Source organism: Hyaena hyaena, unplaced genomic scaffold (genome assembly GCF_003009895.1).
Source record: "Hyaena hyaena isolate Hyena2069 unplaced genomic scaffold, ASM300989v1 scaffold_533, whole genome shotgun sequence".
NCBI lineage: Eukaryota > Metazoa > Chordata > Mammalia > Carnivora > Hyaenidae > Hyaena > Hyaena hyaena.
The window spans coordinates 613,474-638,402 of record NW_024081161.1 but is presented as its reverse complement, the minus strand read 5'-3'; the positions used below and the strand labels follow the sequence as shown (position 1 = coordinate 638,402).

The 24,929-nt window shown below is 42.9% G+C and overlaps 1 protein-coding gene across 1 annotated transcript; it reads left to right on the top strand.

The window, feature by feature from the left end:
- Nucleotides 1–987: 987 nt before the first annotated feature.
- On the top strand, nucleotides 988–24,929 carry ERICH5 (glutamate rich 5). The gene is made up of 3 exons (XM_039255479.1): nucleotides 988–1,045; nucleotides 21,666–22,568; nucleotides 24,817–24,929. Exons 1-3 carry the CDS (start codon nucleotides 988–990, stop codon nucleotides 24,927–24,929), a joined length of 1,074 nt encoding a protein of 357 aa, XP_039111410.1.

Here is a 24,929-nt window from a genome sequence, read left to right as displayed (position 1 = left end):
AAGAATATTAATGTATGCTAATAGTAGCAGATGAAAGTTTGATGAGATACAGGATATTAGTCTAAAAGTCTTTCTGCATAATTATGAAGAGTGAAATAGTAACTTTTTGACGGCAACCCTGGCAAAACCACCTTAACTAACTAATCAAAGTTAACACCACCAGTAAGGGGAAAGACATCATGTGCTCTCCACAGGCATACACAGACAACATAATATCTTGTATTCCTGCCCAAGCAGCATTGCCTGAAAACAGTCATAAGGAAACATCAGACAAACCCAAATTGAAAAATATTCTACAAAATAAATGGCCTGTCCTCTTAAAAAAAAAAGTCAAGGTCATGAAAGACAAAGACCGAGGGAACTACTTAAGATTAAAGCGCATTAAAGAGTCATGACAACTCAATGTAATATGTCGTCCTGGATTGGACAATTGGCCGACGTTGAATACGAGGTGGATTAAATAGTATATCAACAGCAAACTTCCCTGTGGTAACAGAACTACCGTTCTGCAAGAACATGACTGTCAACCAAAGCGAGTCTACCAATCAATAGCCGCGGGCCAGAATCGCCTCCTCCCACCTCCCCAGCTATTTAGTAATGATTCAGACTAGCCCTCCCAGTCCTTCGCTCTCTCAGTCTCCGGGACATCAGTCCTGTTTCTGAGGCCTTTTTCCTCTTCTCCTTTACCCCACTCTCCACCTTCTGCCCACGAGGCTCCCTGTTCCTGTCTTCTCTTCCCCTCCCCAGCGCCCCCCCCCTCCCCGGCCCCTTCCACCTCGGGGAGGCAACCATTCCTCCGCAGGTGCGCCCCGCACTCGGGCGCCCCGCTGCGCGCTTGCGCTCTGCACCCGCCAGAGCCCGGCCCGCAGTCGGAGGAGCTTCGGCGCTGCCCGGGTGGTTTGCGCGGGATCCGAGCTCCGGGTCGACGCTCGCGCCACGCTGGGACAGGTGGCTGCGCTCAGCCACAAGGCCGCCCTTCTGCCCGCGATGGGCTGCTCCAGCAGCGCCCTCAACAAGGCCGGCGACGGCAGCAGGCTCCGCAGCGGTGAGCAGGGGACCCGGCCTCACCCTCGCCCGGGCCTCGGGGTCGGCTTGCTCCCCAGGGGTCCGAAAGTGCGACCTGCCCGGCAGGGGGCGGGCTGCTCGCTGAGGACGCGAGTGGAACCCTGAGCGAAGCGCCACTCCCTCCCGGATCCCGGAGCGCGACTGCTGGAGCTGCGGTGTGGAGGTCCCGGTGCGCCCCAGCCGCGCGCGCTGCGGGACGCGGGAGGCCAAGCGCGGGACCCGGGGTTATCTGCCGCGCGATCGGGGAGGTGGCGTTTAATCCCTACCGCGCTTGGCCGGGGGTCCCCTTAAACAGATGAGTAATTTCCCGCCCTTACAAAAGGCGCTATTTAGAAGTACGAACTTTCAGATTATATAAAGCTGCAAATTCCCTGCGAACCATTAGTTTCTGGTCGTAAGGAGAGATGTGATTCCCGTTTTCCCACCAAGACCTTGCCCTCCCGTCAGCATTTCAGCATCAGAGATGGTAAAGGATGCGGAGAGCACAGATGCACGTTCACTCCATCAAGTAGGATCCTGCACTTTTGAAGAGGTCAGATACACTTTCCCCTATCCTTCGCTTCAGTGGTTCTTGACGAATATGCGTGCGATAAAAACTGGTCATCACCGAAATTCAGCAAACGTATTTTGAGCGTCTATTATGTGATCGCCAGGTACCTGGCAAGTAAGCCTGCTTCTGGGGGGTCAGGGATCGAAGAGATGGGTAATAAACAAGTTAAACAAATGATTAAGGTACGTTTCTGACAGTGGTAAATCCTGTGAAAAGAGTAAGAGCAGATTCATGAACTAGAGTATGGGTTTTATAAGCACTCCTTAGATTTTGAATGGCTGACATTTTGGATAAAGTTTCAAAGGTTAAGTAAATTCCTTCAAATTAGTTTGCAGTCATAATCAAGGCTAACTCTAGGGGAAATTTGCACTCGGGTTAACTCCTTTTCGCAGGTCTTTTAGTGTCTTTTGTTACTCCAATAAAACAGAAACGTTTTCCTCTCTGATTTTGTAGTAGAGAGCACAGGATTTTCGCGAATGCGGTTTCAAAGTTCAGACACCGTGTCCCAGTTAGAAGTATGCTGTGTTGAATTCATTTTCGTGGTGTGTGATAATTTATTCTTAATTTTAGTAGATAATAGAAAGCTATAAAAGTTTAGAAATAGGCAAAGTAATTAAAGCCATATATGAGTGTGATTCCAAACCCTTTGTCTGTGACAACAATGTGAAGTGATGGAAATATCCATTTCCTAGGGTACAATACTTGCTGACCTTTCTCCTAAAGAAAAGAAAACCTCTGTACTCCAAATATGCTCTCAAGAGGCCAGTGCAAAAAGTTAATTAATTAATTAAAGGCCAGTACAAGGAGCAATTTCTTCAGTGTTTTATTTTATGAAATCAGGTAGACTTTGCATTCCATGATAAATGTTGGTTTCAATATGAAAAGTTGAGGAAAATTGATGCTTCAGGAAGATACACCATATTTGGTTTCTCTTATCCCCTTCCATGGTCCCAGATATCCTTGGAGCAACATACTGATTTAAAAAGCAGAGAACTAAATCATCATTATAGATTTTTTTTTTTTTTTATAAAAACATGACTATGAGAAATGTTACTCTTAGGGAAAGCCAAAAGTATCCAACAGGGGGAACGGGTTTGTAATCCTCTCGAAAAATAATGAACAACGTTTAAAAGAAAAAACACTTTATCACCAGTATTAATAACTGTCAACATAAGTCATTCCTTTTCATTTTTTATTCATGCTTTCATCATTGTTCTAAGTTTTCACAGATGTTGTTCTGAAAGAAATATTAAAACTCCTGACAACCAAATTTAGTGCATTGAAAATGAATTAATACCCTGCATAAACTGCTCAATGCCCATATTAAATCAATCAACAGGTGTATTTTGCTTCTGTTGCCTAAACACACAATACTCTCTTGTAATTGGATACTATTGTGTGTTCATCAGCATTTCAACTCTATGATCTTGGAGGCTCAATAAATAATTCATTCCTGTTTCTGCAAGTCAAAACTTCTTTAAATCCTATATATAATCCTAAATCTGTGTGTATGAGCTTTTAGATTAAAAAATCCAAGTTTATTAAATGTCCTGTATATGCATTTACTCACTGTACCCCTGGTGTCTAACAATACTTGGCACATAGTTGTTGAATGAATTACTTCATTTAATCCTTATGACAGTACTATGACTAAGGATTATCTCCATTTCACAGATAAGGAGCCCTGTGACCTTGGGCAAGTTATTTACTCTTAAAAGTCAGACCCGAGATTTGAATTCAGGTACTTTGATTCTAGAGCTTGACTTATTTCTCCTTAAACCTTAAGGAGAAATAAGTCAAGCCCTTTAAGCTTGACTTAAACCACCTTGTGATAACTAGATTTACATCTGGTTTATTTTACTTAAAAAAATTTTTTTTAATGTTTATTTATTTTTGAGAGAGAGAGAGAGACAGAGTGTGAGCAGGGTAGGGGCAGAGAGAGAGGGAGACACAGAATCCAAAGCAGGCTTCAGGCTCTGAGCTGTCAGCACAAAGCTCAATGTGGGGCTCGAACTCATGAACTTCGAGATCATGACCTGAGCCGAAGTTAATGCTCAACCAATTGAACCACCCAGGTGCCCCTAACCTTAGAGATTTTTTTAAAAATGTCTATTTATTTTGAGAGAGAGAGCAGAGAAAGGACAGAGAGATAGGGAGGGAGAGAGAATCCCAAGCAGGCTCCATGCTGTCAGCACAGAGCCCAATGTGAGGCTCGAACCCATGAACTGTGAGATCATGACCTGAGCTGAAACCGAGGATTGGATGCTCAATGGACTGAGCCACCCAGGTGCCCCTAACCTTAGATGTACATAGATGTAGAGAAGCTACCAGTGCCCTCCCATAGAGATACAGATGATCTTCATATCATACCAGAGATTCTTTAAATTCACAATATCAACCTTAAATTTTTAAAAAAATGTTTATTTACTTTTATGGGGGTGCATGGGAGGAAGGAGCAGAGAGAGAGGGGGACAGAGGATCCAAAGCAGGCCCGCATTGACAGCAAATAGCCAGATGTGGGGCTTGAACTCATGAACCAGGAGATCATGACCCATACCGAAGTTGGACGCTTAACCAACCGAGTCACCCAGGTAACCCCTCATGATATCAAACCTTAAAACCTTACCGGTTGATGTTAAAATATGTGAAGTAGCCTGTAGACTGGATTTGTGTTGACAGTTCTGCCCAACTAAATTTTCTGTAACTGGCTTAAGCGCTGTTATACGTGATGCAATATTAGCCTACAAGCAAAAGAATCATTAAATAATGGGTTGGACTATATTACCTCTGAGATCTCTTATAGCTCTAAAATCCTATAGCATTACAATATGAAGCTGTTTATTTTCTGGGCTTGAATTTAAATCAGATAGCAGCTACTTGCTTAGGTTGCTGTTAGGCTGAATAGGAAAATCCATTCTACTGATCACACAGATATGTTTGCTCTGACCTGTCAGACACCAGATGACTGACTGGGGAAAGAGGTGTGGGGGGACCAGGACGCAGGTGGATAGTTAGATAACTATCCAGTGCTACTCAAAGTAGCACATAGATTTTTACTGAACACCTTAAAATGTGCGAGGAAAGAGTCTTGTCTTTCCAGAAGGACTATTAAACAGATTGAGTGGAATTTCTTATGTGTGTGGAAGCAAATTCTAAATATTAGGGCAATATTCTGTTCAAAATTTCTGTTCTTTTCAAAGCCCCGAGGATCTGATGGAGTCTGAATCCGAAGGTTTTTTGTTGACTTTACAGATGTTAATGGACCCACAGGTGTCTAGGTCTCTTATGCAAACCTTCGTCCCTCTGCTGCCAGCCTTCTTTGTACATGCATAATTATTGCTTTTCTCTTTCCTAATATAAAAGCCATCTGTTTCCGGAAGACTTCTTCCTGAGATCTTAGAGCTTAAGGACCGGCATTGATAAAGTAAATAGATGGTCATTATTGACAAATTCAGTGCTAAGTTAATGTGTACGTTTCCACTGACAGCTATAATCATTTGTTTATTCTAACCTGAACGGTTGCTAGCTGCTTGGGGTCCATGTTACCTAGGCAACCTAGACAATAGGATGAGACTTGAATTTCATGCTGTTATGTGAATTGTTCTTTGTCCTGTGGAGATACCTTCGGCCTTCAACCAATATTTTCAGACAGCGATATTTTAGTCCTAAGTAGGCAAACATTTTTTCCTTTGTAATTAAAGAATAAACATCATCAGGATTAAAACTTATTTTAATAGGCTTTCCTCACATGCAGATGTTATATAAATGGGGTTTCTTTCTTGAAAATGCTAGAAGTAGGGACCAAGTCTCGTATGAGTTTGTGTCCCCCCTCTAGAGCCTGGCACACGGGGGACGTTTGGCAAGTTTTTGTGGTAGGGCATTTATTACATACAGCTGATTAAAATGGAATATAAGAATTGCATACATGGGGGTGTGTGGGTGGCTCAAATGGTTGGGCTTGCGGCTCTAGATTTTGGCTCAGGTTTGGATCTCACAGTTCGTGAGTTCAAGCCCTGTGTCAGGCTCTGCACTGACAGTGCGGAGCCTTCTTGGGATTCTCTGTCTCTGTCTCTCTCTCTCTGCTCTCTTTCTCTCTGTCTCAAAAATAAATACATTTAAAAAAAGAGGGAATTGCATACGTGGTTCAGAAATTTGCAAACAGTTGAAAAATGCATCCTGTGAAAGTATACCTCCTGCCCTATTTGCACCAGATACTTAATTCTAATCACATCCATGGGTAAATACTTTCATTAGGTGAGGTGTTTTTTTTTTTTTAATATTCTTCCAAGGTTTATACAATGTAAATATTGTTTCCCTCTCCCATCTTCATTATAAAATGTATTATACCTACTATTCTCCACCTTGTTCTTTTCATCTAAGAAGAACAAGATTTCTATCTTGATATATAGAGAATATCTTTCTCCTCTTTTACCCGTGCTTAATAATCCATTGTGTGATTTGTTTAACCAGTCCCCTATTGATACGTATTTGGTTTGCTTCCAATTTTTTCTGTTGCAAACAAGGCTGCAATGAATTCCTTTATATATACATCATTTTGAATGTGTGCAAGTGCAACTGTAGAACAATTTCCCAGAAGTGGCATAATTAGGTTAAAGGGTATATGAATCCCTGATTTTGAAGGATACCTGCCTAAATGCCATCTAGAAGACTTGTACCAGTTTACACTCTCCTCAACAGTATAGTACTCTCTCTCTCTCTCTCTGCCCCTCTCCTGCTCACACTCTCTCTCTCTCTCAAAAGTAAATAAACATTAAAAAAATTAAAAAATCAAAGGTGTGCCTGGGTGGCTCAGTTGTTGAGTGTAAGACTGCGGCTCAGGTCATGACCTCTTGGTTCGTGAGTTTGAGTCCCGCATCGGGCTCTGTGCTGACAGCTCAGAGCCTGGAGCCTGCTTCAGATTCTATGTCTCCTTCTCTCTCTCTGCCCCTCTCGTGCTCACACTCTGTCTCTCTCTCTCTCTCAAAAATAACATTACAAAAAAATTAGAAAAAAAAAGTACAGTACGTTTTTTTTTTTCTTATAAAACTGAAGGATTTTCGAGATTAGTGCAGCCACATCAAAACACGGGCATGGGGAAGTCAGGAGACAAGGTCCGAGCTCCACTTGATTTCAGGTACTTTTGACTGTGATCTCATTTAATCCCCACAAGAGCTTTCTAACGCAAACATCTGTATCACCAGATACAGCTAGGAAACTCCAGCTTTGTGAGGATGAATGACTCGCCCAAGATCTCAGAGCTAGCAAGTGATGGGCCTGAAGTGCAGTATGTGTGACTTGGAAGTCCCTGCTCTTCACAGTCCGATTCCATCTGCAGTCTAGTCCCCTTTTGCAATAACTCATTGTGTGGCCTTCTCTGTAGGAAAAACCATATCTATTTGGTGGGTGGATGGGAGAATGGGTGGCTTGACAGAGATGAGGATTCAGGGGAATGAGAGTACTACTTAGAAAAGTGGAGGGATTTCAACAATAGCCGAATTATGGAAAGAGCCCAAATGTCCATCAGCTGATGAATGGATCAAAAAAGATGTGGTTTACATATACAATGGAATACTACTCAGCAAGGAGAAGGAATAAAATCTTGCCATTTGAAACAACATGGACGGAACTGGAGGGTATTATGCCGAGTGAAATAAGTCAGTCAGAGACAGACAGATATCATATGTTTTCACTCATATGTGGAATTTGAGAAACTTTAACAGAAGACCATGGGGGAAGGGAAGGGGAAAAATAGTTTCAAACAGAAAGGGGGGCAAACCATAAGAGACTCTTAAATACAGAGAACAACTGAGGGTTGATGGGAAGGGGGGCGGAGGAGAAGGGGAAATGGGTGACGGGCAGTGAGGAGGGCACTGGTTGGGATGAACACTGGATGTTGTATATAAGCGATGAATCATGGGAATCTACTCCCGAAGCCAAGAGCACACTGTATACACTGTATGTTGGCTAATTTGACAATAAATTATATTTAAAAAAAAAATAAAGGCAGATGGAGAGAGTAGGAATCAGGACCCAGGTAATAACAGAAACTGGAAGGCAACATTGGTGGAGGTGGGCTTGGGAAGAGAGTGGGTTGTGAAGAGGGTCTCCTAGTCAGGCAGGAGAAGGTCAACACAGCAAAACAAAGCTTCATTGTGTTCTTTTAAATCATGCTCCTGTAAGGTTGCCACGTGTCCCAGCTAATATGCAGTTTCACTTCTGTGTTAATGTTTTACAACATCGAGTTTAAAATAAAAACCTCAGAGTCGTGGGGAGTTACTGAAAGGCTCGCCAAAACTGATAAAAAGCATCAAACTTGGCCAGCCTTCAGAAGCTGATGTGTTCAAGTGTATGTAGTTCTAGGTAATTTTTTTAAGCAAAATCCCAGACTATAGCTCTTCATGTGAGTGTTAATGTCTGGAAAGGATCAAAATGACCTCAGAAGCTTCTTTGCAAGAGCCCCTGGGTGGCTCAGTAAGTTAACTGTCTGACTTTGGCTCAGGTCATGATCTTGCAGTTCATGGGTTCGAGCCCTGCATCAGGCTCTGTGCTGACAGCTCAGAGCCTGGAACTTGCTTCGTTCTCCCTCTCTCCCTGCCCCTCCCCTCTCATTCTCTCTCTGTCTCTCAAAAATAAATAAACATTTAAAAAAAAAAAGAAGAAGCTTCTTTACATTCCCAGGAGTGTTGCTGTTGTTCACATTCCTTGAACCCCTCCTTGGGAATTGCCATCAGACTCTGGAGTTCTTCCTTTTGTATATATTCAAGGATGTTAGAGGTTCCCCTTTAAGGATGAAGATTGTAAAGAAAACCCACATTGTTTTAAATAGGTAAACACCCATGGGAAGTGCTTTATGAAGGTAAACTAAATAGGCCAGGCAATGCTAGTGTGCTCAGAAACAAAGGGTGGTCATTGGAAAAAGGCAAGGAGAAGAAAGGGCAGCCTGTGTTGTAGGGGCAAATTGAGCTGACATCACTTTCTTCCCCATGGAAGGACCCAACGGGCTGTGGGTCCCCAGGAAAATTGGGCTGGGCTGTGGTGACTTGGTGGCTGGAGTCCCACACCTAGGAGGGATGACCCTCTTTTTTTTTTTTTTAATTTTTTTTAATGCTTTTTTATTTATTTCTAGGAGAGAGAGAGAGACAGCGTGAGCAGGGGAGGGTGAGAGAGAGAGGGAGTGACAGACTCTGAAACAGGCTCCAGGCTCTGAGCTGGCAGTCAGCACAGAGCCCGACGCGGGGCTCGAACCCACGAACCGTGAGATCATGACCTAAGCGAAAGTCAGACGCTTAACCGACTAAGCCACCCAGGTGCCCTGAAGGATGACCCTCTTTTCTCAGAGTACATACTCAACTGTTCCTTATGGCTGCTTCTCTATCCTGGCTTCTCTAAGAAGACCAAAAAGCTGAAGACCCAATAACATGTTCTTTATTCCTACTGAACACTTCTTGACATTCAAATCTGTATGGCTCTGAAAACTTGCTTGAGATGAGCACGTCGTATCAGGCTGGTTTAGATAAATGGAGTGTCCAAATGTACATTAAGTAGAAAAGTCAAGATGCAAGAAGATCAAGAAGCATCCGTAGATAGCAAAATGACACCCCTGCCCTATCGATGTACTATAGGGTCACCAGAACTCACATTTCATTCATAAACAATGCATTCTGTAGCCATGACAGTGTAGAACACTGTAGAACATGACAAAGTGGACATCAAAATAGCACCATGAACATTATCTAAGATAGATATGAAATGAACATGACCTCATAAGTCAAAGATGGAAATAATTCATGTTCAAGAGGCCATTCAACAAGCCTTCTCTGTGACCTGAGCCCCTGGCCTTTCCTGGCTTCTTTGCAGCTGTTCCTTTTGCCTTTCCTCTAGGTCCCCCCCCACCTTCCCAGACCCCTGTCTCTCAGTGATGGACCTGTCTCCTCTCCACTAAAAGAAATGTCCTTGGCACCTGGGTAGCTCAGTTGGTTGAGGGTCCAACTTCGGCTCAGGTCATGATCTCACCGTTCCCGAGTTCGAGCCCCATGTTGGGCTCTGTGCTGATACTTCAGAGCCTGGAGTCTGCTTCAGATTCTGTGTCTCCCTTTCTCTCTGCCCCTCCCCCACTCTCATTCTCTCTCTGTCTCAAAAATAAATAAAACATTAAAAAAAAAAAAAAAAGAAAGAAATGTCCTTGGGGCGCCTAGGTGGCTCAGTCAGTTGAGCGTCCGATTTTGGCTCAGGTCATGATCTTACGGTTTGTGGGTTCGAGCCCCGCGTCGGGCTCTGTGCTTACATCTCAGAGCCTAGAGCCTGTTTCAGATTCTGTATCTCCCACTCTCTCTGACCCTCCCCTGCTCACGCTGTCTCCCTGTCTCAGAAATAAATAAAACATTAAAAATTTTTAAAAAAAGAAAGAAAGAAATATCCTTGACATCCACTTGGATGCACCAACAAACCAATTGTTGTCTATCAATTGATTGTCTGCTCCCCTCACCAGGTTTTCCCCATTTGGGGACAGTAGTTTCTCAAGCCTGTAATATATTTGTCCTTACATTCAGTGAAGATGCTTTCTTCAGAGGCTTGCCTTTAAAACCTCCTCCTAAAGTGTCCCTGCAGGATGAGAACATTCCACACTTTGCAGACTGTCCCGATTGATCTGTCGTTATCTTCTCAGCCTTGCCCACCTCATGTTCCTCTAGTTCTGTTGGTGGTGACAGAAATATATTTGTCCCTGTGTTCTATGTATCAGAGCATCCCAGCCTATGAGAATGGGTTTCAGTGTGCCAGCCTTTCTCCCAGCCCTTAGGGAAGCCAGGCAGGGTCCTTGCTGTCATTGATAATGATAAGGAACTCTTTCTCTTTTTTTCTTTAGTTGATTTGGGGGAGGGGTTTATTCTTACCATTTATATTTTCCTAAGACTGATAGAAACCACATTGTTTCTTTTGTCTGATTTCCTTTTCCTTTGTTTGCACTGGAGTAGTAGCCTCTATAGACTAGGTGGTTATAAGAGGCTCCAATTCCCTGTATCCTTTGAACATGTGTGTTTCTGTGTGTATAAGTTTCAACATACTGGAGACAGTATAGAGTGCTGATTAAGGATGTGGGTCTGGAGTTAGACTCACTTCAAATCCTGGTTCATGATCACTTATTAGTGGTATGGCTTTGAGCCACTCAATCTCCTTGTGCCTCCATGACTTCATCTGTAAAATGGGATTAACAATAGTATCTATTTCATAGACTTGTTCTAAGGAATACAATCAGTTAATACATATAAAGCACTTAGAGGTAGCCTAAATATTGCTTAGAATAGGGGATTGATGAACTTACCTGCTGGCCAAATCCAGCCCACTACTTGTTTTTGTAAATGAAGTTTTATAGGAACACTGTCATGCCTATTCATTTATATGTCATATGACTGTTTTCATATCATGGTGACAGAGTTGAGTAGTTGCAATAATGACCCCAAGGCCAGCAAAGCTGAAAATATTTACTGTCTGTTCATTTACACACACACACACACACACACACACACACACACACACACAAGTTGCTGACCCCACCTAGAATATTGTCTAGTAAGTCCTCAATAAAAATTCTGTCATTAACATCGATTTTAGTAAATCTCAATTTTTCTTTATTGCTTTTCCAAGATCGAGTTTTGGTTTTTTGCTCAACATCAAGTTCTAGATCCTAGAGCTTGTTGATTTCCTGACATTCTCATTTTGGTAAATCTGTAAAAGGAAAGGAACTGTTGGAAATATTAAGATAGTAATGGGGCACCTGGGTGGCTCAGCAGTTAATCATCCAACTTCACCTCTCAAGTCATGATCTTGCAGTTAGTGGGTTTGAGCCCCATGTCAGGCTCTGTGCTGACAGCTCAGAACCTGGAGCCAGCTTCAGATTCTATGTCTTCTTCTTTCTCTGCCCCTCCTCAGCTCACACTCTGTCTCTTTCTCTCTCTCAAAAATAAACATTTTAAAAAATCTAAAAATGTTGTCTTTAAAAGATATATTAAGTTAGTAATAGAACAAGTGGTACAAAAATAGTAAAAAATCATAAAAGTAGAATGCGAGTGACCAAAGTTTATGAAACAGTTTTTCTAAAGCTATCAGATCTTATATTTCTGGGTTACATGCTCTTGTACTTTTGCTTCTATATTAAAAAAACTTTTATTTTAGAAAAATTTTAGATTTACAGAAAGTTAATGCAAGTAGTGCAGAGAGTTCTCATAGACCTCACACGTACTGTCCCTTATTACTAACATCTTACATGAACAGGGCAGGCTTGTCACAATGAATGAACCAATGCTGATACATTATCATTAAAAAAAATTTTTTTTAATGTTTTTACTTATTTTTGAGACAGAGAGACAGAGCATGAGTGGGGAAGGGCAGAGTGAGACCGAAATACAGAATCTGAATCAGATCCAGGCTTTCAGCTGTCAGCACACAGCCCGGCACGGGGCTTCAACTCACAAACCGTGAGATCATACACTTGATCTTAGCCAAAAGGCCGAGAAACGATGCGAACCGTGAGATCATGACCTGAGCTGAAGTTGGACACTTAACCAGCTGAGCCACTCAGGCGCCCCACTGATACATTATTATTAACCAAAGTCCATGCCTTATTCAGATTTCCTCAGTTTTTCTCTAATGTCCTATTTCTGTTCCAGAGTCCCATTCAGGATTCCCCTTAACAGTTAGTTGCTGTGTTTCCTTAGACCCCTCTTGACTATGATCGTTTCCCCAGACTTGTTTTTGATAACCTTCACAGTTTTGAGTACTGGTCAGGTATTCTGTAGACCATCCCTCAATTGGGATTTGTCTGCTGTTTTTCTTACAACACTCCTAGGCTTGTGCCTTTTGGGAGGAGGACCACAGAAGTAAAGTGACCTTCACATCACATCATATCAAGGGTGCTTGTTCTCAGTGTGACTTACTACTGCCTCCTACACTTCTCTAATCCTTCTTTTGGAGACTCTGAAGCTTGAAGAAGGGTGAATGTAGATTTTTGTTTTATACTCTTGTCTTACTGAAACCTTCTAGTTTAATCATTTCTGTGATTTGTTGTCGTTCCAATTTTAGTATATGTGCTGCCGAAGCGAGCACTCTGTGATTTGTTGTCAAAGGAGCCTTTTCCAAGATCAAGGCTTTTTCTTATGCCCTGCTTTATGAAGAAGCTAGTTCAATTCAGTTTTCAAATGTCTGTGCCAGAGCCCCTTGCTGGCCTCACAGGTGCTTAGGACGGTAAGGGGAAGATTTGTGCTCTTAGTCACAAGTGGCTTTTCATTCTGGGAAAGAAAATCCTTCACTTCCCTCGGTGCGATCTGTACTGTTTCCTTACCAGGAACGCAAAGGCATCTGAACTGAAGGTGGATGCCTAACCTGAGACAGTGGTGGCAGTGGTCAGCTGAAAGGCTTGGAGTCCTACTTAGTTTGCCATCGCTCTTCTGGTCCTGGGGGTACAGGGTGGGGGGTCACGGGGCGGGGCACTGACCGCCCACATTTCTGACGGGAATAGCACTGCTCTGTTGTAAAATTTATTCTGTCGCAGCCGCAGATCTGCTAACCGCTGGTGGGAATACTTTTGGAGCACAGAGCCCCGCGCCTGGCCACGGGCCGTCAGACACTGCACCCTGCCCGAGGCAAGCCCGGGCGCAGCGGCTGAGCTGGGAGACAGCGGGCTCGCACCGGTGTAGCCGCTTGCTCACGGCTCTTAGAGTGCAACGTAGAACACGTCTTAACCTTACATTCAGAGGAGGAATTAGAAGACCTCTTTTTTTAGGTGGACGCTGGGCAAGCTCAGCCAGTTCTGTGAAATGAAAGAAGCTTGAGAAAACACCACACCCCCCCTCCAGCGTGGTGCTCAGTTAGACCACCCCAGGCCCTTGATTCATGGCTAAATCAGTGTGTTTAGCTCACTCTCGTGCTGACGGTGGCACCAGCATGGGCCACGCCTGACGTTTGAAGATGGGCAGCGATGCTTGAGGAGAATGAGGGACACCAGTTCCGTGTGCTCACCATCTACTTAAGTCTTTCCTAACCAGCTCCTTTATGCCTCTCCCTGGGGACCCCAGAGTGCTGCCGTGGATAACAGAATCATACAGATTTTGGCTCAGTGCATCTGGGGTGGGGCCTGCAAGTCCACAAAATAAACAAACACATGGAAAAAAAAACAACCCCCAGTAATGCTGATGATGCAGGTTCTGGGACCCCAGCACGCATTACGGCACCTAAATCTTAAGGGAGGAATCAAACTTCCTCCGCTCGAATCTGAGCTGTGCCTCTCAATAGCTTTGCACCCCTCCTAGAGGAAGGCTCCCGATCTTTCTGTGCCCAAATCTGCTCAGCTGTGTGATGGGGAAAATAACGGGCTTACCTTGCAGAGTTTGCAGGAAGACTGAATGAGATAATCCACAAAAAGCTCCAGGCAGAGTGCCTCAGTAAACATCGGCCACAAGGCACGTTCAGGTTGGTGAGGTGTCACAACTCGTGTGCATCAGAGACACAGCTTCACCTTCTCCCTCCTCGTCCTTGTCCCTCCCCTGCTCACCTGCGCGGGCGCGCTCTCTCTCAAAAATAAATAAACATTAAAAACAAAAAAGCTTCAGGGGTGCCTGGGTGGGGCTCAGTTGGTTAGGCATCTGACTCTTGATTTGGGCTCAGGTCATGATCTCATGGTTCATGAGTTCGAGCCCCCACGTTGGGCTCTGCACTGACCATGCTGAGCCTGCTTGGGACTCTCTCTCTCTTCCTCTCTCTCTGCCCCTCCCCTGCCTGTGCTCTTTCTCTCTTTCAAAATAAATAAAGAACATTTTTAAAACTATTTTTTTAAAAGGTGGCTTTCCCAATTTTTATTTATCATCTCTAAGATTTTTTGCCTATGGTTTCACACTTCAAGTACATGGAATATTGCTTAAGTTCACCTCTCTTCAACATCAACGCCCTGCTAACATCTACTGACTGACAGAATGCGCCCTTGGGGTTTAGCATTTGTGCCAGGGCACACAAGGAAAGTGTTTTTACACACTTTTATGAGAGAAGAGTACAGAAACATCTAGAATAGCACCACTAGTAGCTTCTCAAGTGTTTGTTGGATAAATGATAGGATGAAAGTGAGGAGAAAGCAAAGAAAGAAAAGGGGAAAGATGAGTAGACTCCTCCCTTGGGGCTGAATCATGTGGCATCTGGGTTTCCAAAGCTCAAAAGCTGCAGGAACCTAGAAATGGTGGCAGCTGGGAAAATACCAGGTACCTCCCCCTCCCCCCTTCTCATTGATTCTCTGGAAAACCAAGCAGTGAGGTGTCTGGGGTGTCTGATAGGTCATAGCCATGCGATAGGAAATATTGACCTCAAGTTTTTCTCCTTGCTGGGTAGAAACTTTTCATTTCTGATTAGGGTAATGAACTGAGTTGAAAAGCTTCCATCATAATGTGAATTTCAGGTATGTTAGCTCTAGTTCTAATCCCTTCTGTAATGTTGCCTAGTATTTAATTTCTTTGTGTGCCTATCACAACGGTGCTTACAACCAGGGTTCTGTTAGTTCAGCTGTCACAACAAATCTGTGCATGGATCAACTTACAACAGAATCAAGAGAGATAATGAGCACCAAAGGATTAGGCCCAGAGCCGTGTATGATTTGATAAAATGTAGGGTTCAGAAAACAGACACATCTTTAAACAACTTTGGATGTGGAAACAATGCGTCTCTCCACAATATTCATTACGTAATAATACCGATTAGGCACAGAATGTCTCCTGTGTGTGGACAAAAACATCTCACTGCTTCAAGGTAGAGTGCTAGAAGAAAGGAGGTACCTCTGGGATTCACAAAACCACACGGACAGAGCATGTAGATGCGCGAGAGGTGATGCATAGGTACCAAGTTGAACTTAGTGAGGGAAGTAGCTATTTGAATCTCCCTGCAGACAGTAAACTTGAGGATGGCAGGGACCAGATCTCCAGATCTTTCTTCCTTGTCAATTGCTGTAACCTGCTCAGCTCAGAGGAGGCATATAGTAGGCACTTGAATACTTGAAATCAGTGAATCCATGAAATCAAAGCCAACAAACAGAATGAAAGATATTTATTTATATAAAAGTTATCAGTGGACTGTATTAATGCCAGTCAAGTCATGCCTGACATTATGAATATTATCCCATTATTGATCAATAATCACATTTTAAAACTTACCATGATAACGACACGATTCTGTAGGTCAACATTGACAATTTTATGGTGTTTAGGGAACTATTTATCCAAGCTCTTTAACATTGAAGTTCATGCTTTCTGTTGCTCAGTTAGCTGTAATTTATTGACAGGGGCCACCACTAGACCATAAAGGACCTTTGTGAAATTAGAAAGAGATGCCTGCCCCTGACACATGCAGCCTGCAGGTGCACAGAGGATGGAGTTGAGCTCTCTCTCACCCTCTCAGCAGGACATGCTGTGCAGTGAGAAACCCGCACCTGCATAGCTGTGTGCTGCCCCCCGCCCCCAGGTTACTGAGTACCTTCTCACGTCACACACCATATTGGGGAACTACACATATCAGCACGTCAGTCAGTTCTCCAAAAAGGTCTGAAAGGCAACTCTCATATCCCCATTTTACAGATACAGAAACTGAGGTCTAGACAGGTTAGGATCTTGTCTACATGGCACAGCTGAATAAATGGTGAAATCAGGATTCACATCCAACATCAGAACACTCTGGAGTGCACTGCTCCAGCTGAAGAGGAAGGAGGTCAAACAGATCAAAAAATTGTACTTTCCTCAGCAGCTGGGGATAAGAACATTCTGAAGGCTATGCAGTCGGGTGACTGAAAGGAAGTGTTTGTGGTAAGTGTAGACTTCATTGCTCTACTGTCTGAGAGGTGGTTTGAAATTACCATTTGTTTTCCAATCTTTTCAGTTTTTTACTCCGATCTCTCTTTTTTTTCTGACTAAGCTTAGAGACAGATACCGGTATTAGAATGAATGAAATTACCTTACGTTTCTGTTAGTCTACCATAATGTCTTCCTGTCTAGGGCCATCAAGTTAGGTGTGACATCGGTGACAGCTAGCATGGACTGTCACTCAGTGATGCCAGTCACTGTGCGGGTGCTTTCTACTGGCAATGTAATGCATGGAATCCTCACAACACTCTGCTGATACTGTTCACATTTTACAGATGGTGACATTGAGGCACAGAGAGGCTTTATCAGGCTAGTAAGTATAGGAATCAGGACTCAAACCCACTACATGATGGGTGTTGTTTTCAAGGTCATATGATCTCTGTCCTGTCTTTTAGAACAGATTGCACTCATCTCTCACATAGGAAAAAAGAACCTTTGGGCTATTTACCCAAAATAGAAAAAAGAACTATTACCTCCAGGGGCACCTGGTTGGCTCAGTCGATTAAACGTCCAACTTCAGCTCACGTCATGATCTCATAATTCACAGGTTCCAGCCCCATGTTGGGCTCTGTGCTGACAGCTCAGGATTTGGATTCTGTGTCTCCCTCTCTCTCTGCCCCTCCCTCATTCTCTCTCTCAAAAATAAGTAAATAAACATTTAAAACGAGGAGAAATTAAAAAAAAATTATTATCTCCAAAATACATTCATTTCAAAATTTAAGCAGAATGCAGTTAATTAATATAAATACAAAATGAATGTGTCACTAAGCTTATAACGTTTTCTCTATTTTTTGGTGATCATTTTATTTTTAATTTTTTATTTAAATCCAGTTAGTTAACAGACAGTGCAATATTATAGTTTCAGGTGTAGAACTGAGTGATTCATTACTTCCACACAACACCCAGTGCTCATCACAGAAAACTGCCCTCCTTAGTACCCATCACCCATCTAGCCCATCCCCCACCCACCTCCCCTCCAGTATCCTCTGTTCTCTATAGTTAAGATTTGGTGATTAAAAAAAAAAAAAAAAAAGGATTTGGTGATCATTTTATTTTATTTATTTATTTTAATATTTTTTAATTTTATTTTTAGAGAGAGAGAGAGCAGGGGAGGCACAGAGAGAGAATCCCAAGCAGGCTCTGCGCTACCAGCACGGACCCTGACATGGGGCTCGAACTCACGAACCATGAAATCATGATCTGAGCCAAAACCAAGAATCAGATGCTTAACCGACTGAACCACCCAAGTGCCCCAAGATTTGGTGATCATTTTTAAGATATTTTGTCTCCTTTGAGCTACCTTAGAAAAATATTAGAGACAGTGACATTCTTCTGTAATACTTCCCAGTTTGGTTGACTATTTACAGGTTATATAATAACAATATATGTTCAGGACATTTGCCTACTTCAAGGCCTATCAACAAGATTAGGAAAAGTACCTAGGAATGAATATTGATACTGTGCTCGTGGGCATAAATGTTCTAGTTACGGCAAAAATTGATAGATCACTTAGATACTTGTGACACTATTCGTGGATAAATAACTTTTTATAAAACCTTTGGTTTTGGGGAAAAAACTTGACTTAATCTGATAGTATAATATGTTTTTCAAAATATAAAATTGAGTGACTTTGTTTTGGGTGCGCTTACTTATTCCACGCCCCCCCCCCCAACCCTCCCCGTGGCTTTCTGCTCTAGAAGGATGATGCCTTTAGAATGCACGCACAGCTGGCACAGTTGGATGAAAGTTGCTTGTCTCATTTAACTGACAGTAGTAATCACCGTAATAACTATTTTACCAGAAAATATAATTTGGCAGACATCTGTGATTAGTATGTTAACACATGACCTTGTTAATTTCCTTAGACATCCGTCACCAGAACATCCGTTCTGTGATCTAAATGAATTGTCTTGTCATAATGAATGTTTTTGTAGGCCTGAGAAATCACTTTTATTAAGTTGCCTTAAGTGCTATGAATTTGAAAAGTTTCTTCATGATGAGGACTGAGGAAGAGGCGAAGGATAGGCCTTCTCCCTATTCTGACATGTGACCCCCGGGGGCCCACAGCCAGGGCCCTGAATCTCCCCACATCCTTCCCAAACTCTGCTTCTCTGAGTGTCAGCTTGAATTACCCTCCATCCAGGGCTTCATACCCATCCCCGGAAGCGGGATGGGAAATGATTTGGTGTGAATACATGTATTAAGAAGAGAAACAATTGGCAGTGAGTTGGATTAATGATAACACATACACTAGGGAAGGGAAGACAATGAAAATTATTATTTCAGGGAAATATAAAAAGAAATTTACACAAAGTAATAGCTTACTGTTTGGCTCAGTTCTTCCCAGCAGACATACTCGTTCTATGGACATGCACTTGAATATTGATTTACCCGAATTACAGCATGACTACTATTTTAAATGACTGTGAATATACAGTTGCTGAATTGAAAGGAAATGTCATGTGTCATGGGAGAGGGTGGGGGTGGGAGAGGTGGGAGAAGAAGGAACTGAAGACTTTATTTTCCACAGTGGGAGTTGAAAAGCCCAAATTGAAAAATCATGAAGTAGCAATTTGCTTTGAGATATAGAAGAAAAATATCAAGAATTAAAATACTTGCCCCTAGAGAATGGGAAATGGGAGAGAAGATCTGAGATGCAGATCTAAGATATGCATCTTAGTGATAAGTGATACTTAGTATATATGTATGCATATATAACTGGGGTGGGGAGTAACTTAAGGAAAAAAAGATTTAAAGAAAAGAAAAAAAACAATCTTTGTGGGAAAAAAGGTAGAAGTATAGCACCTAGAGGCCCGTTTTAACATGTTGGTTTATTTTCTCTCGGTTTTGTGATTTACTTTCTCTTCCTTCCTCTTTCCCTTCCAATCATCGACACTGCTGTAAGCATACTGTATATAAAATTGATAGCTAACTTACTGAGCACGTAAGTGCACAGCAGACCTTGTGCTACTACCTACTTTACATGCATCATTTCATTTGATTAACCCAACCGTGCATGCCAATATTTTAACTTATATCATAAATATATTTTTAAAGCTTTATGTATTTCTTTTGAGAGAGACAGAGATAGTGTGAGAAGGGAAGGGGCAGAGAGAGAGAGAATCTCAAGTAGGCTCCATGCTGTCAGCACTGAGCCAGATGTGAAGCTTGAACCCACAAAACCATGAGATCATGACCTGAGCTGAAACCAACAGTCACATGTTCAACCGACTGAGCCACCCAGGCACCCTGTAAATATTTTCTTATATTAGCATATGGCCTTCATAATCATCTTTTTTCACAATGCAATAATATTCTATCCAGGCAAATATTTTTCCCCAAATTATTAGACTTTTAAGTTGTTTTCCAATTTTTGCTATTATAAAGAATACTGAGGGGCACCTGGGTGGGTAGCTCAGTCAGTTGAGTGCCTGACTTCAGCTCAAGTCATGATCTCATAGTTCGTGAGTTTGAGCATTGCATCAGGCTCTGTGCTGACAGCTCAGAGCCTGGAGCCTGCTTCAGATTTTGTGTCTCCCTCTCTCTCTCTGCTCCTCCCCTGCTCATGCTCTGTCTCTCCCTCTCTCTCAAAAATAAACATTAAAATTTTTTAAAAAAAGAAATACCAAGGGGCACCTGGGTGGCTCAGTCGGTTGAGCATCCGACTTCGGCTCAGGTCATGATCTCACGGTTCATGGGTTCAAGCCCCTCATCAGGCTCTGTGCTGACAGCCAGCTCAGAGCCTGGAGGCTGTTTCAGAGTCTGTGTCTCCCTCTCTCTCTGACCCTCCCTTGCTCACGCTGTCTCTCTCTCTCTCAGGAAAAAAAAAATTAAAAAAAGAAATCTTAAAAAAAAATACCAAGATGAAAGGTACATATCAAAAATATATATACTTTCCTGACATTTATGCTTTTAGGATAAATTTCCAGAAGGAGGATTACTGGGTCAAAGAGTATAAACATGTTGCCAAGTTGCTTCACTGTCTAGGGTGCTTTTGTGTTCTCACTTTAATGTTGATGCCTCGTGCAGCTTTGGGGCTGAGGTAGAGAGAGACTCACTGCCATTTTACAGATGTGACAATTAGGAGCTACGTCCTCAAGCTCACACTGAGGAAGCCCAAGCTGGAGGAAGAGCTTGAATTAAAATACATGGTTCCTAACTCTTTCTTGATTTCTGCCCCCCAAATGAAACGAAACGCAGGCTAAACTGTCCCTGCCACTTTCCATCCCAGACACCTTGATCGTTACCTAGTGGAGCTCCTCTGTCATGGGGCCCTTTCCTTTCACTGAGGCCCATTCTGTTTTGGGAAAAAGTAGGACCTCTATAGCAGCCCAGAACCATACACTGAACTCTTCTACTGAGGCTAAAGAAGAAAGGGTGAGAAGGGGGAAGAACATGAGAGAAAACAAAATGAAATGTGCTTGTGTAGAATATGGCAAGGTATCTAAGGAGCAAACAAGAAAATACTGTAGTTCTGAAGCCCCTTAATGCTTAAGATCAGGTGTTAGAGATGAACACAGTAAAGAAGTTTGACTTGGGGAATATTTGGGTCATGGTATGGCCTCTCTTTACTCAACTGCACACAAGACTCTTTCTCACTATCTCTTATTTTAAGTTTATTTATTTTGTGGGGAGGGAAGGGCAGAGAGAAAGAGAGAAGGGAGAGAGAGAATCCCAAGCCGGCTCCACACTGTCAGCGCAGAGTCAAATATAGGACTCAATCTCACGAACCCTGAGACCATGACCTGAGCAGAAATCAAAAGTCAGAGGCTTAACCTATGGAGCTACCCAGGCGCCCCACCACAGGACTCTCTTAAGCCTACTTTTTTTTTTAATTTTTTTAAATGTTTTATTTATTTTTGAGAGAGAGCTAGAGACAGCATGAGCAGGGGAGGGTCAGCGAGAGAGGGAGACACAGAATCTGAAGCAGGCTCCAGGCTCTGAGCTAGCTGTCAGCACAGAGCCGTATGCGGGGCTCGAACCCACAAACTGTGAGATCATGACTTGAGCCGAAGTCGGACGCTTAACCGACTGAGCCACCCAGGCGCCCCTCTTAAGCCTGCTTCTTGATAGTGATATACTTTCTGAGGATAGAAACTAACCAACAATGTATTTTCAAGTGAACGATCAAAAAGTAACTTTAAATATCTATTTTTCAACCACAGAAGAAAGTGAGTCCTGCTTGGCCCAACCCAAACCACGTATGCTGGGAAAAGAATCATCTGCTCTGCATGTCAAGGTACAAAAGGAAAGTCCTCCCCCAGTAGAGAAGCTCAAGATTTCAGCTGTGTCTAGAGCTAACGGTGTGAAATCCCTCTGGGAACAGCCACTGGCAAACGATGCTGCAGACCCCCCAGGACCTACAGCAGACACTCAGCCTTTGGAGGGACCCGAGGAATCTGGGCCACTTCAGCCAGGTGGCAAAGATGATACTCCCGGAGCAGAAGAGAAGAATGACATAGAAGCCATGACAGAGGCTCAGTCTTTAAAAGGAAATGCTGAGACCGAATCTTTAGGAAGAGACACCAAGTATGAGCCGTTGCAGATCACAGGAGAGAGGGACTCTCCTGGAGCAGTGGACGCTACTGAGACTCCACAGACTGCCAGAGAGATGAGCCCTATACGAACAGCTGAGAAAGTCCCTCCTCAGGAAGCAGCTGGAGAGCCACAACCTCAAGAAGCAATGGGAAAGGCTGAACAGACCCAACTCCCAGAAACAGCTCCCAAGGAGAATGAACGTCCAGAAACATTGGAAGGAGGTCAGTTTGTGGAAATGGCTGAAGAGCGGCAACTTCAAGAAGCGTTGGGAAAAGATGAGCACTCCCAACTTCTAGAAACAGTTCCCAGAGAGAATGATGAAACACCGGAAGTATTGGAGGAAAGTCAGTTTGTGGAAACAGCTGGAAACAATGATTTGCTCCATAAAACTCCTGAAGGTCTGGGAAACATGGAGCAGATTCAACCAGAGGGAATAGTTGGAAGCGTGGAGCATCCGGCGGGAATCCTAGAAACAGGAGCTGATATGGAAATGGTCATTCACACTAATGTAGAGGACCAGCACATTGAAGGTAAAAGTTACGTTGTCCGAAATTCAAGGTGGTTTAGATGTTCTGTGTAAGAGGTCATCCCTGGGGGTCCCTTTCAGGTGGTTGAACTTCATTTTACCCAAACCAGAAAGACTTCCATACCTGCAAAACAAGCTCTTAGTCTTCTAACAAACATTTTCTAAACCATAGTCTGTGTCCAGAATGTTTAACCTGGAGTTTCGTTGCTGAATACGATTGGATGTTGAAGGCAACGTGTTAAAATTTCTGAATTTTTCCAAGTTCACTTTTCATCAGGCCCCATGTATGGTATGAGGATCCAAAGTAAAGATGAATAGGTGGTTAGTGGGGGAAGTAACCTTCTAATGAAAGAATACCCACATAATGGATCTTAGAGTGTAAGTTTCGTCTTTGCCCAGCTTATCCATCTTATCCTTAGAAAATTACGTCCGTCTGCTCCTGTCCTCTTATAATCTTCTTGTCTTCATGGGAAGACTGGAGAAAATGTATTTTGTCCTGGTAATACGTGTTTTTAAAATGTACGTTACCAGCATAAAACAAATGGCATCCATACTGTTCTTTATTAGAATTATAATTAAAAAAATAACATTTCTTCTGGGGCATGATCTACATTTTGGTAAATTTTAGTTTCATTCGACACTTTAATTAAATAAAGCACTCATTTATCTGTTTCTTAATTCATTTATTGCCCCAGCAGTTTTTGAGTGCTATTCAGATGCCAAGTTCTAGGGGTACAGGAAATAGGCCCTGTCCTCAAGGTGCACATAGTCTAGTGAGACGAAGGCAGAATGTAAATAGATTGCAATCTATTGAGGTAAGTGCTTTAATGGAGGTGTATAAAAGCGCTCCAGGAATAACAAGGGAGGAACAAGTAAAAGCATGCACTTGCACTAGGGTTAGCAAACTCAAGTCGTTAGGGCCTAGGGTAATGACCGTGAGTGAAGTAAGGGGCACATGTTATGCCATGGGGCACCCTGGGGACCGTGGTGAACAGGGGGCGCCATCCCATCAAAAGAGGCAGTTGCTTCTTGGCTCTGTCCACGGGCTTGGGGTCAATGTTGCCCATTCTGATTTCTTAGGGAGACAGATTTGTATCTACAACATCCAGACTTTTAAATGTTTGCAATCCTTTTTAAAAAATCTCTTCTTTAATGTTTATTTTTGAGAGAGAGACAGAGACAGAGAGAGTGTGAGCAGGGTAGAGAGAGAGGGGGACACATAGAATCCCAAGCAGGCTCCAGGCTTTGAGCTGCAGCACAGAGCCGGACATGGGGCTCGAACTCAGAAACCGTGAGATCATGACCTGAGCAGAAGTCGGAGGTTTAACCAATTGAGCCACCCAACCAAGTGCCCCTAAATGTTTGCAATCTTTAAATGTTTAGCAGTTGTTTTCTTTAAACCCAATAATGGCCCAACAAAATAGGTTTCTGGGCATGCCTAGACCACCTTTTTATTTAGATATAAATGGAACTTTTTTAACACTTTAAAAAAAAATGTTTATTTATATTTGGTGGGGGGAGGGGAGACAGAGTGCAAGCAGGGGAGGGGCAGAGAGAGCGACAGAGACAGAATCTGAAGTAGGTTCCAGGCTCTGTGCTGACAGCTCAGAGCCTGATACAGGGCTCGAACTCATGAGCTGTGAGATCATGACCTGAGCCAAACTTAGATGCTTAACCAGCTGAGCCACCAAGGCACCTTAAATGGAACTTTTAATTTATAGTATGTTCTGCTGTCATTTCTTGTGTAATTCTGCAGCCTGATTTTATGTAGGAGGATGCCAAGATAGGAAATGTTAAGTGACATCGGCCATTCAGAGGATCTGAGAGAATCAGGGCAATTGCCTTTCTTTTTCTTTTTTTTTTTTTTCTTTTACTAAGAGTTACATTTTAAAAAATGTTTTTATTTCTTTTTCAAAGAGAGAGTGACAGAGAGACAGAGCCTGAGTGGGGAAGAGGTAGAGAGAGAAGGAAACACAGAATCTGAAGCTCGCTCCAGCCTTTGAGCTGTCAGCAAAGAGCTCGACTCGGTGCTTGAACCCACGAAACATGAGATCATGACCTGAGCCAAAGTTGGACACTTAGTCGACTGAGCCACCCAGGCGCCCAGGACAATTGCTTTTCTTGACACCACAGAGAAACTTATTAATTTGACCTAAAGAGCAGAAACTGCCCCATTGGAAACCGGGTGCCGGGTACTTTATTATCAACACTAAATGAGCATATCTTAATATCTACTTTGGTTACTTTTCCAGGTGAGACAGGAGAAAAAGTTGAAACAGAGATGGAGAATGAGAACATAAGTGATGGGACTGGAACAAAAGAAGAAGAAACAGGAGAAGCTGTGGACCTTTCGGCAGCCCTGTAG

Coding starts and splice junctions, on each gene's coding strand:
- ERICH5 (XM_039255479.1), top strand. CDS start 988: ATGGGCTGCTCCAGCAGCGCCCTCAACAAGGCCGGCGACGGCAGCAGG. Junction 1,046..21,665: donor CGGCAGCAGGCTCCGCAGCG/GTGAGCAGGGGA, acceptor TTTCAACCACAG/AAGAAAGTGAGTCCTGCTTG. Junction 22,569..24,816: donor AGAGGACCAGCACATTGAAG/GTAAAAGTTACG, acceptor TTACTTTTCCAG/GTGAGACAGGAGAAAAAGTT.